The sequence below is a fragment of the Cottoperca gobio genome, chromosome 15 (genome assembly GCF_900634415.1).
Source record: "Cottoperca gobio chromosome 15, fCotGob3.1, whole genome shotgun sequence".
In the NCBI taxonomy this organism is placed as follows: domain Eukaryota; kingdom Metazoa; phylum Chordata; class Actinopteri; order Perciformes; family Bovichtidae; genus Cottoperca; species Cottoperca gobio.
In genome coordinates this window covers 9,933,238-9,949,306 of record NC_041369.1, presented here as the reverse complement: position 1 = coordinate 9,949,306, position 16,069 = coordinate 9,933,238, and the positions used below count along the sequence as shown (strand labels likewise).

At 43.2% G+C, this 16,069-nt stretch overlaps 1 protein-coding gene across 1 annotated transcript in view; it reads right to left on the bottom strand.

Annotated features, from left to right (window-relative positions):
- Window positions 1-16,069, bottom strand: part of tacc2 (transforming, acidic coiled-coil containing protein 2) — a 48,843-nt gene that overhangs the window by 32,592 nt on the left and 182 nt on the right. The window contains exons 2-6 of the mRNA XM_029449822.1: window positions 14,312-14,402; window positions 13,579-13,647; window positions 9,121-9,357; window positions 8,398-8,505; window positions 355-6,186 (exon numbers count right to left, since the gene is read on the bottom strand). Of these exons, the coding sequence (XP_029305682.1) occupies window positions 355-6,186; window positions 8,398-8,505; window positions 9,121-9,357; window positions 13,579-13,625 (6,224 nt within the window). The 5' untranslated portion in view covers window positions 13,626-13,647; window positions 14,312-14,402. The remainder of the gene's footprint in view (window positions 1-354; window positions 6,187-8,397; window positions 8,506-9,120; window positions 9,358-13,578; window positions 13,648-14,311; window positions 14,403-16,069) is intronic.

Below are 16,069 nucleotides of genomic sequence, written 5' to 3'. Positions count from 1 at the left end.
AAAGAAACTGCAGCAATATATGTATACTAAAAAACTGATAATCATATATTTACAACCCATGGAAATATCTAAATATATATAAACATTTGTCTATCCAATTTATAATTCTTTAGTTGTGGTTTGGTGACTACACATATGCCATTCTCTCTATGATGTGTGACTGCATGCTAACATGCTACTTTGTCCATGTTGACCTCGACTGACCTTTCAGACATGTGTAGTTGCAGAGCATTTATTTTCCATTAACATAGCTTTATTAGCGTGAAGTCTCATGTGTGCTCGTCTTACCGACAATTCTTAAGGCATTTCTCTCATGTAATAATTTCAAACACACATACTTGCTCTTGTGTTTACCTTAAGGTCTCTTGTTTACTCTGAGAATGGGATGCAGCTTCTTTTAGAGCTTGTATCCAGTTTGTTTCTGGTTCTCTGGCCGTTAGTGGAGGAGCAGGACTCTCTGACACCTCGGTAGCCTCTTTGTTTGGCACTTGATAAACAAGGGATCTTCCTTCACAGTGGGAAGCAGCAACAATGGGGTTTGCGGCAATATCATCTTGCCGCTTTACTGACTGGGTAGGGGCTGCAGCAGGGGTCGATTCAAAATTTTCCAAGCGCTTTGACGAAACAACAGATGGGACTGTGATAACATCAAGATTCATTTGATCTGTTAAATCATTGCCATTATCTGTCGCCTTAGAAACATCGATTGACCCACTGTCTTTACCCTTCACAGTTTGATTTATGACCTCCTGTTTTTTCATTGCTTCATTGTTCATCGCTTTTATCTCACGTTGTCCCTTCCCCGAGCTGCTAGCTTTCTCTTCGTCCAAAGCTGCTTTATCTTCCTTTGTGATCTCCTTTACATCAGGGCCTTTTATGGGTGTGTGTACTACTGGGCTGCTTTGTGTGGCTGAGGTTTTATTGGAGCTTTGTAGCTCGAGAGGCTCGCACACTGTATCCTGAATTTCACACTCCTCCGTTTCACTACTGTTGCTTTTCACAGCTGTGGCAGCACTGAAATCCTTTTCCACAGTTTCTGGTTGCACAACCAAAGTACTGGATATTTCTGTATGAATTTCTTCAGCCTGGTTTGCACTTGAAATAACTGCTTTGTGAATGCCATGACTGTCTGTGCTGACCTTTGATGAAACAGAGATTTGGAAAGGTGGAGTCTCATGTTCCTGCGATGCAGACTCAACAGATACAGGATTGTTATTTGAGGTCTCTGGTTTTCCATTTTGCTCTTGACAGGCAGCTGATAAATTGCTTTTTTGCTGACCTTTACCATCCAGATCACAGTCTGTATCTGACTCAACTACCCCTAACGCAGGGCTTTTATTCTCAGCCATCCCCTTTCTTGTCTCACCCACACGAGAGCAAGCTGTGGTGTCAGCCGAGTCCTTTTTCTCAGCAGCCCTTCCACTCTCGTTTAAATCACTTGCTAGTAGAGACGTCACATAAACGCTGTCAACCCCTGCTGCAGTTTGTGCTTCCTCCCCATTGTCTTTCTCTAAACCTATCCCTTGTTCATTGCCACTGCTGTCATCACTTGTCAACTCATCCCCGCTTCTTGACGGACACAGATTCACAACAGAGCCGTCTCCTCCCTCTGCTCCCCCTTTCACCCCCGGAGCCAGCGCTTGGGTCTGCCTGACCTGACCGTTAGTCTTTCCTCCCCCTTCTAGACAGCCACCTGACAAATCCTCTGTGGGATGTCTGGATCCCAGACACCGCTGCTGTTGCTCCTGTTGCTGAGCAAAACAGTTTAGCTCTAGTGTACACTGCGATTGGCCAAGAGCAGCACTCAAATCTGTTGCCGTGTCCCTGTCAGAGCTGCGTTCCAGTGTTGCTGTCGGAGTTTGCCGCAAACTCTGAACACAAACATTCAGAGGTTCACGACCAGATTCTACCTCAGCACTTAACCTGTTCTCAGATACCCCTGCAGGTCTGTTGGGAGATAAGGAAGAAGTCTGGCTCTTCCCTTCCTCCTTTATATCCCTTATGGGTGATTCAGTCTTTTGTATGTTATGTTTATGTGGTGGATGAAGGTCTCCAATTTCCTCTACAGCCTCTTTATCTGGCCCATTACTCTGTTGTGGTGTTGTGCCTGTCTTCCCAATCCGCAGCTTGTCGCTGTCTGCTGTTTCCTTTTGATTATCCATTGTTGCCTCTTCAACTTTTTTCTTTTCCTCTGCGAACATAACAGAGGTCTGGTCTCCAATTTTGTCTTTCATATCGTCTTGTTTAATTTCATTATAAGCCTCGTTGGTAGGCATGTCAGAGCTGACATAAATGAGGTCATCCTTAATCGATGCTTCACAAATAACAGGTTTAATTCCATAAGGGCTTGGCTCAGTGTGTGATAGAGAAATTACATTATCAGACCCACCCTTTGCTAGTACACCCACTGCACCAGGAGGTTGGGGAGGAGACAGGTTTTCCTCTTGTGAAAATGAAATATTTACATTGTTAATCGGAGAATTCTCAAGTTCAACGACAGACTCCATAGCGTAATTTCTATTTTCCAGCTTCGGACGATTCTCATCTATTTTATCGCTGACATCACCATTTTCTAGATCCTGTGCTATAGACATTTGTGTCATTTCAGTGCTCTTGTTGCCATTCACCTCTCCAGATACTTTGGTGCCGTCACCGTCAGTGCCGCCGTCATCTGCCTGCTCAGCGAGAGAGATATCGCAGTCAGTAATGAACTCCAAGTGACTCAACATTGGGCCAGGGGGCCGTAGCACAAAAGAAGAATTACTGGCACATTGCTCGATAACAGGAATTGACTGGTCAGTGGCTGTCTCTTCTGAAGTCGCTGATTCATCCTTTGTCAGAGCAGCAGAGTGAATTGTGGACCCGTAACTAGCCTTCAAAGGATCAGTGATGGCTATCACAGGAGGAGGTGTTTGATCTAATTGGGTGAGAGTCTGATAACTTGGGTCACTAGCCGTGGTCTGAAGAGAAGCTGTGCAGGGGAAAGTTTCGGGTTTTAAACTGAGGTCAAGCTCCGCGGAGAGCTGCCCAACAGGTGACTCAGTGGACACGTCACTTAAAGGCTTACAGGTATCAGCTGGAAGCACAGAACATGAGGAGAGAAGATGCTGGTTACCTTCATCACCTAATAAAAGAGACTCCTGAGGCTGATCTTTGTTAATGATCTCCTTGTTACCTTTAGTCCCCACATCTCCTTTATCCAACTGCACATCTTTCTGTGGCTTTGGAAAATCACCCGAGCTCCGTATTGCGAGTTCATCCTTGGCAAGAGCTGCATTTGAGGGGATTTCTAGCTTCTTCAAGCCAAGGACTTCTGGGAAGATGTAGCTGGCCTCAAACACCGGATGGTGCAAACTCTCATGTACAGTCAGTGGAGGCAAAGAGGCGCAGTCCATAGACGACACCGCCATGTTCCTGAGATCCACAGAGGAACTGCCTCCTTGTTTCACAGTATCCGCAAAACGAACTCTGCTGTTGCCTCTGTTACCGTCACATACATGCACACCCACTCCAGACATAGCGCCTCTATTGCTCTGGGTCTGGGCTTGGACTTGGGACTCAGCTGCACTTCCGTCTGTCCTGGTTTCTGCTGTGCTACTTTCAGGCTGGACCTGTTGATTGATGCTTACTTGCCGCTCGGCTGGGATCTGGTGTGAAGTAGTCAGCGGCTGAGGTGAGACCGAAGACAGGAAGACGTGGCTGTAGTTTCTCTCTGCGATGGATGACTCCTGTTTGAGGTCAGCCCTTACCCCTCCGTTTGAATTGCTGGAGTTCTGTTGAGGGTGACGTGAAATTGCTGCACCTTGCTGCTGCTGCTGGTCGGGGTGAGAGAGACGGTCCTGTTCAGTGCAGATGCTCTCAGAGATGGTAGCAATCGGCTCACTCCAGCCCTGTGACTTAAGCTGTGACTCGGCAACATTGGTGGGCGGACACACCTCGGTCTCAGCTGATGACACCCCACTAACAGAGCCTTCTGGCTGGCTGAATGAACTGTGCTCTCTAGCCAGCCCTCCTTTCTCTCCCACCTCCTCTTCTCCTCCTCCTCCTCCTCCTTTTCCTCCCACCAATCCCGCAGCACTGTGATCATGACAATCAGGACCAGTGAGTAGCCCAAAGGGAGAAGTATTGATATAGGTTTCTAAGCGGAAAGGCTCCTTTTCTCTGTCTCCCTCTTCAGCTGGTGAGATGTCAGTGTCTGCACTGCGAACGGTCGTCTCTGTCGGTCCCTTTATTTCAGCCTCAGCCGAGTTGTGTGGCATGTTGCTGCTGCAGCTTTCCTCAGATGCAGCCTGTCCCTCTTTGGCTGAGAACGCAAGTGAGCCTTTTCCCTGTGAACAGATTAATGCGAGCTGAGGAACGCTGTCCAGGAGTCCTTCTTTCTCTCCGTCTGCAGAGCTGAGGCACTTTTCTATTCCTCCCAAATCTTTCTCTCCTACTGCTTTCCCACTATCTGCGATTGCTACAGTGGCTACTCTCTCCAGTGAATCACGCCTCACGCTTCCTCCCTCTCGCTTGCTTTCTATCACTTCTGGCTTCGTGGGTGTTGCCAGTGGCAACGCAGCAACCACCACTAAAGCCTCTTCAAGGGCACTCTCCACGCGGCTCTCTCCCACACATCGCCTGTTGGAGAGTGGGCTCTGATTCCCGTGAGAGAGTATCACTGCTTCTGAGGTAACTACAGCCTGCTGTGTTTGTGCATCTGATCTCTTATCGGCAGAAGCAGCTGGATTGATAACTGTAGTTTGGACATATGTCATGGGGGTATTTTGGTTGTCGATGACGCCTCCGGTTGCATGTTGCTTCCGCTGTGGGCTTTTGTCTGAGCTGTGATTCATGCCACAGGGGGCGTCCGAAAGGTTGTGGTTATCTGACTGATGAGGACTCTGTGAAAGAGTCTGGTTGGACGCAGGTGAACAGGCGGAGTCAGTAAGATGATCCTGCCTGCTATGAGAGGATGATAGTGGGGGGCTGGGGCAGGGCTTTCCCCCGGGACTCAGCTGACGCTTGGAGTCAAAACCATTATCAGGCTGCTCCCCACAAATCACAGTCTGAGCGTCCGCCTGTGACACTGATTCTACATTTGCTGTGGAATCTGTGTGATTTCCTGCATTTGTGAGAGACACATCTTGCAAATCACTTTCCGGTTGTTCTTCTGTCTTTGCTTTGTGTTCACGCTCTGTGTTCATCTCTTCTGTCTTTTTCTTTTTCCTTTGTTTCTTTTTTTCTTTCTTCTTTGCTTTTTTGTCCTGCCCAGCCTGTTTGTTACATGGCGAGTTGTTCCATTTGTCTGTTTTTGACTCCTGATCCTCCTCACTGTTTGCTCCCGTCTGTGGATCTGGCTGCGTCTCTGATAATGCATCTGTATCCTTTAAATGTAGATTACTGCACTCTGATGTTTCATTAACTGAATCATTATTTTTTCCTGTTTCATCTGTACAAAAATGTATCCTGGAGTCATTGCACTTTGGATAGACATTGCACTTCATGTCTACAATCTCTGTTATTGCCTCTGTGCCTTTCACTCTAACTGTATTACAATCCTTAGTGCTCTTTTCCCCAATGGCTGCATTACAATCCACATGCTCCTCTCTAAAGTCTCTCTGCTCAGAGAACATATAATTATTTTGGGTTTCTTTCAATAAAGCTGTCGTTTCTAATTGTGTATGCGTGGGTGTTCCCTTCTGCTCATCTAATTGTTTTTCTGTTTTAATCTCTGAACATTTATCCAGGCTCTGTGTTGCTTTTCTTTCAGTCTCCGTCTCTGCTGCAGCAGCACTTTGCTCAGTGCCCAGTATATAATTCCTGAAACTAAACACAACTGTATCCGTCTGAATGTTTGCTGCCTCACTGTTTCCATGTGTACTCTTGTTTCCATGGCCCCCGTTGCTATGTCCTGGCTGGACTAGGATTGGAGGCAGGGACGATGACTCACTAGATTTATTAACCATCCCTTCTCCTGTTTTTTTCCCTACATCATTAACCGTCTCAGGCGTGGTGCCTGGGGGCCCTGTGAGATTTAGTAATCCCAGTATTGCCATTTGTTCTTCACATTCCTGGAAGGCCTCTTGGAGTTCCCGGTCTAGGAGCACAGACATGGGAGGGGTCAGGGATCGAACATCGTAAGGTGTGGCAGAGGGCCGAGGTGAAGGCTGGACATCTGTGAGAACTGGGTCGCTGTCATGAGGCCTGAGACGAGGGTAGGTTGACACAGTTAAGAATCTGGCAGGCAGACAGCTGGTCATCCCACGATACCACAAAGCTATTGGGAGAGCGGAAGCCCATGCTCAGACACTGCACTCCATGATATGCACACAAAACATGCAACTGTACTCAGGATGCCTATTCTGAGATTTACATTCCCCTACAAGAAACAATGCCAACTGTTTCTAAGCATATGGTTGTTAAAGAACATGCAGGTCTGTTTATACACATCAAACCTGGTTTGTTTAAGCATTGCACCGAGTACCAACGATGCAACTTTGCAATGCATATTTTCAACATGTATTGCAAACCCTCCAGCAATAAGCTTTCACATATAATTTCCCTATTTTGAAGTGACTGCCTGATTTCCTAATTATCCCAAAAGCTTAAGAATAAAAAGTAGATAATTGTAATAGTTTGATTATCTAATGATGTATTGGAACTATGCCTTATATCTGTAATGCCATTTTATAAAGCATGAACCTATTACTAGCAGCATGAATATAAAAAATACTTCTAGTAGCAACTACTAAGGATTGTAGTAGCGTCCATGTACTGTACAATAGTAACCACTATTAAAAGTCTTTATTCCAGTCAAGCTGTTGTGTTGTGTACTGGGATTGTGTATACTGAGCAACACTGTCTGACTCTATTCCATCATTCTGACCACTGTAATGAATACTCTGCTGGCTAATCTTAAAACACTATTTTTGTGTAAAGGATAGTGATGATTAAACTGTAACTTTAAAGGCTACATGCTACATTAAAGCCGTGTTAGTATTCCCTTAAGGGATGGTAATAAATCATGTCACCAGACAAACAACCTTACACTTGCTCATGCTTATGCACCACAACAAATCCTGCCTCATAATATACTACATATAGATATCGAAGCAGTGGCACTCCCTAAAGTACACAGATAGCACCATAATGTTAGAGTGCTTGGAATACAATGTCTTTAACAATCAGGCTAGCTTTGTGCCATTTAGTTGTAATTGCTGAGTCACTGCTAAGCCACGAGCCTGCAGTGCAGGAAAATGCTGAGGGACCATCTTAATCTTTAAGCCTCACTGCGTGGATAGATCCACGATCATTATTTATTTATAGGATCAGCTACACTCCTACTCATGTCATCAGCTGGTATCTTGAATCTATGTTCAGATGTAAACAAATAAAGTGAAAAATAATGTCACTAAGTGTCATTGCATGGGATTGGTTATTGCACCATAAAGGCTCGATCATTTCCTTGTCAACACAACCTCTGACAACATGTTCCTCACTCACCTCACCAACCTGCATTTATTTCACTTGGCACTCCCTAGTAAAGGGCGGAGCAGCGAAATAGACTAAACTGTTTAGATTGAACATTTTGCTATGAAACAAGCTGTTGCCTGCCATTTCTACCTGAGGTGGAATAGACCAGGTGCTTCTAGCAGTATTATATTTTAAGACAGCGTATGTCTTATTACTCTGCAGTGTTTGTCTTGATAAGCAGAAACTTTATCTTCTTTATTTGTACTTTCTGCACTTTGAGAATTTTAATCTACCCGGTGAATGCTTACACAGTACTTATTTGGGTAACACTCACCAACACAATAGGGTACACAAAAATGTAAGTAATTACTAATAATTAATGATGTGTTAATGAGTAGTTCCTGATTAACTAAATTGATTAATTGATCATTATAAATTAACCTAGCAACTTTGTTTCTTCCTGGTTAACTATAAATGAACCACTGAGCAGCAGAAACTACATCATACTGAGTAGTTACTAAGTAGTCTCTCATTACTTCCTGATCGTCTTACTTTTTATTTTGTTCCTGTGTTACCCTCATTTTAAATTCATACATTCACATACTACTGCAATGAGTCAGTTTGTCAGAACACATGAAGGCCTCAGACAAACAAGTGCAATTAACCAGAAGCAGAATGGCAGGCAACACTAGAAACATAAAGTCAGTCTGCAGATAATTCACCCAAGCATGAAAAAAGAACGACCACACTTCAAGCCAAGTCTGCTTCGATAGGCAACACCTACACATGTCCATCAAACTCCAGAAAAGGTTAGAAACATTCGCTCATCCTGTCATCTTTTTGTTCCACTCCATGCTTCCTACTATTAATCTGTATCATCCCTGCTGAACACACTCCCATAGCAGACGCCCCCCCCCCCCCCATGCTGAGTCTATGTGGTACCTTTTATCTAGAACCACCAGGGGTCTGACTTCCGTGTGGTGCTGCAGGCCGGCCAGCAGAGGGTTCACCTGCTCACATTTTCTCTCACCTGAGCTTGTCTGAGCTCTGCTAACACAAACCCACACCACACACGTAGACACACGTTCACAACAAATCAATATCAGATTAACTTTCACTTTGACTGAATAATTGGTACAAATCTGCTCCCTTACAGCCATAAATCAAGCAAGAAATAAATATCCAATATGTTATCCTACAGAAATGCAATGATAATATGATACATTATTGATCATGAACCAGCATCTTCCAGTGAAGGCTGGTGTAGCCAATCACTAGTATGTATGTGATGTCAAATGTCCCCTACTCAGCCGAGCCCACTTTAAACCAGTGAGAAAAGCATGGGGGGAAAACAGAAATATAGAAATCTCAAAACACAGTAGTGCCCCGTTGCTAATGATAAGAAGCTGAATGAGAAAATGAAGTAGACAAGGAGTGCAGAGTGAACTTATTAACATGATTCACATTTCCTCAGATCTGTAACAGCGACCAAAAGCCGAGCGAGAAAGTCTTTCTACTTTCTGTGATGTTAGTTCATGGTTAGATAGAAACTGGGATAGTTATTACCTGCATAACTGGGTATGTGTGTGTGTGCGTGTGTGTGTGTGTGTGTGTGTGTGTGTGTGTGTGTGTGTGTGTGTGTGTGTGTGTAACCCCTCAGCTTACCCCAGCGAGGACTCCCAGATGTTAAACTCACTGCTGAAGTCTAGATTTGGCAGCAGGTCATGAGGAAACTCTAGCTCGTCCTGGTCTTCAGATGCACTTCTGCTCTCCTCCACTCCGCTGATGACCGGGACGTCTGGGAGCAATGGTTGGGACAGCAGACTCTGCTGGCTGGTCGAGGCTTCAGTCAGAAGCCCTCTGTCCTCCCTCAGAGTCAAACTCTCAGCTGTGAGCTTCTGCCTGTGGGACAGCGAAACATAATCGCAGTGAGCTACATGCAGGAGTTTCCCCTGCACTACACATGATAAGAGTGTGTAGTTAAACAAGAGTGAGCATGTAGCATGTTGCGGCATATTTAGAGGTTTCTCGGTTGCGGGCAAACATGGGAACACCTACAGATTCAAAGCCAAACATTACCAACAAATAACTCCACCCATGTGTTTAAGTGAAGGGTTTGTGAAGTGATGCATAGGTCATATTGAATGGAGTCTCTTTCTTTGTCTCTCAGCTCAGTGCACGAGCCAAATCTCTGCAGCTTTGTTTATACTGCGCTCTTTTAGCATATAAATAACTACTATTGTGAAAGAAAAAAAGGAGCTACTTAAATTAAATGTATGTTTCATTACAGTCTGGTGTTCTCATCTTAGAAACACCTCAAAAGGAAGTCTGCGACGATTACAAATAATCATTAAAGACAAACCAAGTCCTGCTGGAATGTGACAAGTATGATCAGACATGTGATTAAACTCAACTTATTTCTTTACTCCAAATAAAAAAACAATTTAAAAAGATAGGTCTTTCATTTCCTTTTAAAAATAGTTTGCAGTTCTAATATCCAGAGGCAGAGTGACTGAGTTCCACAGTCGAGATGACATTTTCAGTCTTTAACTCCTTTATCATGAGTAAATAATTAAGATGTAGAAGAATGTGACCTAATATGTCTCGAAATCTGTTGCAGCCAACACATGGAGCACTCGGCCTTAACTGTTTTTCCTTTCTGGCTGTCCCACTGTTTGACAGACAGACAGAATCCAACCACACACCACAACACTTTGCTGTGGCATCATGTTGCAGCAACAACACAACACACAACACTCAACCGTGGACCCACTATATGATGGAATTTCTCCCATATAGTCCGCCTCAGTTTACAGAGGGGAAAGTTTCCATTATTTCACCCTCTTGGATATAAACTGAGGTGTGCAGGTGCAGACAAACGTAAACTTGCACAGACACATAAACATGTGCAGATGTAACGCATGTTCAGTATGTCTGGAACACGTGAGCTGTTTCTTACAGAGAAGGTCCTGATTGTAGCCAAGTAGGACATACGTTTATTTAACAGTGTGAGAACAGAAGGATTAAAACTTGCGCTGGTAATGCGGTCCATTGAGGATCGGCTGAGATTCAGAATTGAATCCGTTCATTCATTATTTATGAACTAGTAGCAGACAGCATGGCTGCACACAAGCAGAGGTGACTATCATGACTGACATCTTTTTGGAGACAAGCTTAGTTTTTACCTGTTATACACTTGCATTTTCACTCATTTAAGTTACTATTTCATTATTGCAGCAAAATATTTTCACGCCAAATTTGCATTACATTGATTACATTTTAAAAAGCAATCAAAAGTTTTACTTCTCCTTCAAAATAGACTTAGATGCAAATCCTGGAGACAGGTTAACAAGTAAAGCTGTGTGTGTGTAGTGGGTGTGTGTCTTGAGTCACTGGCCGTGACCTGTGTCACCACAACAAAGAGCCTCTTTTGTGTTACACATTCAGCTCAGATGGAGGACGTTGCTCACACGAACATAAGAATAAAAACAGTTAAAATCTTGACTGTACTACGCCTTTAAAACTAATTTTAGAAGAATGTTGGCCAATTATGTAGTCTCTCTTTACACAATGGCGTATGCAAGCCATATTGGGTTATTTTTAAATGTACTAATTTAGACTACTCCTGCTAGGTTGCAGAAGGAGAGCATAAAGCATGAAAGAACAACAAAAAAAGTGTTGCTGCAGGTGTCACTCTGAATGCCTGTGATCTACAATCTGCTGTCATTTTCTGTATTAATGTTACATAATAGGATTTTTTAATAAACAATTCCTCCGCACATTAACTGTCGCCCATGCAAACATGAACACAGTTTTATCAAGAGGTGTCTGTATGTTGATGTGTCTTGGGTTTCCTGTTTCCTGCCTGAACCTTCTCACCTCCTCCTCAAAACCAGATAATGTCACAGTGGAAACACACTTCACTGATATCAACATGGAACAGCACCAGATGGCATATCATGGCCAGGTTTACAGCCAATACTCATTCACCACATTTTTGGCCTTTATATGAAGAAGTTGAAGCTCAGTGAGGTGGAAAAGTACAGTCCTTGTTACAGTTAGTTTGATCCCCTATGCAGAAAAAAGTATGTTATTAATTAACCGGCAGGAACAAAACAGAAAGCACCCTGAGGCTGCCTGGAAACTGCTACTTGTCTATTAAGTTGTACTTACTGTTAACTCAATCTGTCAGTGCCCATGTGCTAACGCAACTTTAATGCTTTACACATGACTGTTGTAAACAGGGTGGAGGCAGAGCTGAAACAGAGCCAGGCCCTCACTGACATAAACATAAACAGATTCAACACATCTACTCTTTCTATCATCCCACCATCCCCTGTGTTGCACTTACCCAGCAGTGTACACTTCCCTGTGCTGTGCGCTCCCCTGTGCTGCTGAAGGTGACTCCTCTGCTACCCCTCTACCTTGCTCACTGCACAGTCAGCCTCTGCAGGGCTCTGTGTTGTGAAGAAGGAGGCACAAACATGCTGTAACACATGCTGCTGCTGCTGCTGCTGCTGCTGACGCTCTCTCTCCTCTCTTGTACTGACTCAGCTAACCTCCTCCTCTCCTCTCCATACAGTCCTGTCCTCTCTTCTGCTGCTAACGCTCCCCTGTTAAATTTCCATGAGCCTCCTCAGGATTTGTTGTGTGCGGAGTCTAGAAACACTACACTACTACGCATTGACAAACACAGTGCTGGCTGCTGAGACTTCACTGGGTTAGCTACAGGGAAGTGCTGAGCAATCTCCTCCCCCTTTACTGTATACTCTTTCCACACAGCTCTTTCTTTTCCCTCCTCCTCCTCCTCCTCCTCCTCCTCTGTCTCCCTTCCCTCTTTTCTTCCTGTCCTATCCACCTCTGCTCCAGCCTCCTCCCCCACTTCTATCGCTGCTGCTGCTGCTGCTGTGTCTTCTGGCTGGATGCATTGACTGAGTGACAGTGCCTCTGCAGGTGAATAATGGAAATTAGGCCAAGGGTCAGACCTGCAGTGACCCCCTGCGAGAGGATCAGGTTACACTCCAAGAAGCTTTGATTAGTACACACATTGGGCTCATATACACAGAGACACACATCATCCTCTTGCATTATAAAAGCTCCTGCTTCATCCAAATTTGACCTCTGAGTGTTGCTATGGTGTGACATCATCGTAGCATTACAGCACTTCTCCTGACACTTAACACACACTCCCCTTGGCTATTTAATACCATGTGGTCCTCGGCCATAAAACACAAAAACACAACATCGGTCAGTACACTGAATGTTTTCAGCGTCTCCTGTGGCTGATTTTAACTGGATTTTAAGCCGACTCCAAGTATTATCTCCTGTGTATTTTTGGGACCTTCCTAAAACACCATCATACATACAAAATACACAACCGTCACAAACATCCAGAGGGGTTCAAAGTCATGAACATTTTACTGTGATGTCAAAAGGAATAAAGATAAACCAGATCTATCACACCTGTATAGACAAACAAATGTGTCGCCTGAAGTGATACTGACATAAATGTAAGTAAGTAAGTATGGAAGGCCATTCAAGAACATTTTAAATAATACATAAATAAATATATATGCCTATGAAATAAAATATGAAATAAATAAATGAAGCAATAAGTATATAGTCAATATATAAATGAGTCAATCTAGTTGAATACATAAATAAATAGGTTTTTATTTAATAATAATATAAATTGTATTTATTTTACTTCAAAATGCCACATTTATTTCCTGGTTCTTTTTATTTCCATCTATTATATTCAGATGGATGGGATGTGGTTAACACACAGATATCATACCATATTTATTTATTGAATTAATAATTATTTAACAAATAAAATGGCATTTCATATATAAAAAAAGTTAGAAATCTGTTAATTTTCACTGTATGGCACTTTAGAAGTAAGAACTTAAGTATGATTGCTTTGCTTTTCACCATGAAATCAATTGGCTCAGTTGCACATTTCAAGGTAAGGACAGACTTTCTAAATTTTGAATTTCAAAATATCAACAGCAAACATGGAGAGACGTTTCAGGTTTACTGCGAAAAAATGCATTAATATGTCTTTCCTACCAGTTAATATTCTCTCAGACTTTCACACACACACACACACAAATATTGTACCTGGAGGGAGTCATTTTGATTTTCCTGAAGTGGAAACAGAACAACATTTTCTGGAGCGCCCTCTTCTGGCTGTAATAGGGAATGAAAGAGTTTAACAAGAGCTGTTTAAAGGGGAAAGCTACTGTACCGTGTATAGCAGCAGGGGTATGCACTAAAGCACTGGAAACAAATAACTATTATTTTTAAGGCAAAAGCAACAATGTTAAGCTTCACTCTGCAATCACATCTAATGAAGTCCACTACATGGTGTGTAGAGTCTATAGCTCATGAGACAAATGTGTATGGTAATCCTATTAAAATAATCCCAAATTCCACTGCTGGAGACAGTCACATGTGGACATTCTTGTTTTTCTGTCTCATTTTAAATTACAAAGTACATAATTACAGCAACTGCTGCTGCAACTGCAAGAAAGCAAGCTTGGAAGTATCAGGGTGTGTAGCAGTAAACATAGATCCTGGCACATTTTGAGAGTCATGGAATAAACATGGCAGATTTACACCAGTTAATCACAAGATAGGACAGGGAATGCTATCTAAATGCTTATTAGACAAGCCTCAATTAAGCATGGGAATGTACACAAAGCTCCATGCACATCCCATGTGTTTTACTGAAGCCAGTAGTTAGTAATCATGCGAGCCAGCGTTAGTTTTATTAGAGCTTGAGGTATGTATAGCAGCATGGGGGCAGCATATAGCAATGCCAGCCATCCAATGCCAGCGAGCTCGCCCTTACCAGCGCCTCAGTTGTGCTGCTCTCGTTCCCCATGGCTCAGCCAGCTGCGGGGCCACAACTGCCCAAACCAACAGCCTGTCACATCAGCTGGCTGAAAGACAGCGGCACAGAAGGACCATCAGCGTACGACTATTCCACAGAGAGACAAAGAGTGAACAGTAGTCACAGACTCATGCTCCACAGGATCAGAAGTCTTTGGTATGAGATTGAACTAGCAGGGAGGGAGAATAGTTAAGTGTGTGTGTTGTCTTAGAGATTATGGACCTGAAGCACCTCCCTCCCAGACCAAAGTGCATGCTTTACCTCCGCTGAACAGGAACAGCATCCTCATAGCTATAATCACATCTTGTAATAATAAAAGTTGATTCTAGAGATTAAGTTGGGTACATTAAACAAAGTCAACTCGTGCTGCAATACTTTACAATAACCAACTGCCCCTCTTTGGTCAGAATGACCTTTAAACAAATGGCATTGCTTCCTGGAATAAAGACTTCACAAAAAACTGCATCTTCACGCTGAGTGACTGAAGCATACTGACACAGTGACTGAGGCTCAGTAAGGTAATCCTCATGTAAACAGATTGTGGTGTCTCTTGGCTTCCAGCAGAGTTTAGTCTGTTAGGTAGAGTGGAGGCCAATGTAATCATCCAGGAGCATCTGTAATCCTTAGATTTTAGAAAAACACAGTAAAGATATTTGAATTATTTGAAGAAAAGCACGACAGCTTTTAGCCGTGGTCTGAGTGTATATCCAATACAGGTAGCCTTTTTTCTTTCATAACCCTTTGACATATTCTATGACAACCACCAGTTCTTTTTCCATTTCTTTGTTGTATGTATTTCAGCTGAGCAGTAAACACTCTAACAGAAATGTTGTTGCATTCCTCATATATGACTGCAGGGACGTAGCTCTGTAGTCAGAAAGCACTGACCTGAATATGCAAGACTTTATAAATAGAGATCTGGCCTGTCCACTGCTGTTAGACTTTATTCCAGTTGTGTGCACAATTTGCCATGCACACTTCATTTAGAAAAAAAGTCACAAAGGCTGTATATTCCAGTCATGAGTATAAGGATAATTAATTCCACTGTTGTCCGACATATGTCCTATGATTATCCCAGGGGGGGATATAATATTTGGATTTCCACTTTGTGGACTTAATTCTCATTATTCTGTGATGTGGCAACTCTTCTCCCATCGCTGCCTGCTTGCTATTTGTGTGAATGGGGTGTAATTTCACCCCTCACGCTGTGGACGTGTGTGCACTTTAGCAGGAGGCAGTGTTTCAGGGTTTTTGGCAGCACAGAGAGCACTGGGGCAAATCATATGATTAGACTTTTTTCCAGGTCTCTTCTCACCTCATCTTGGCCTGTCAGTCACTCAACATGAGCCATCGTTTAAGCTCTTGGGTTTGGATGAGTACCATATGTCCTCGCTTAGACACCTACAATATGAGATTACTGCTTCCTGCCTCATACCTGACCCCTCCGCTGGCACAGTAAAACCAGCAGGAACACAACCTACAAACTAAACAGAATGCTGTATTTCTGTTTTAAAAATCTATTTCTCAGGTAATACACATAATGTAAGGAGGCACGGTAAGAGACCGAGGAACACTGTACAGGGTAGTATATAAAGTTAAAACCACGTGCATTCACCTGGCTAAGGCAACTATAGTAATATATAAAGTAAAATAAAGATACACACATTTCAATACAAGCTTTCACATTCCCCACCCTTTACCCCTCCATGTTTAATA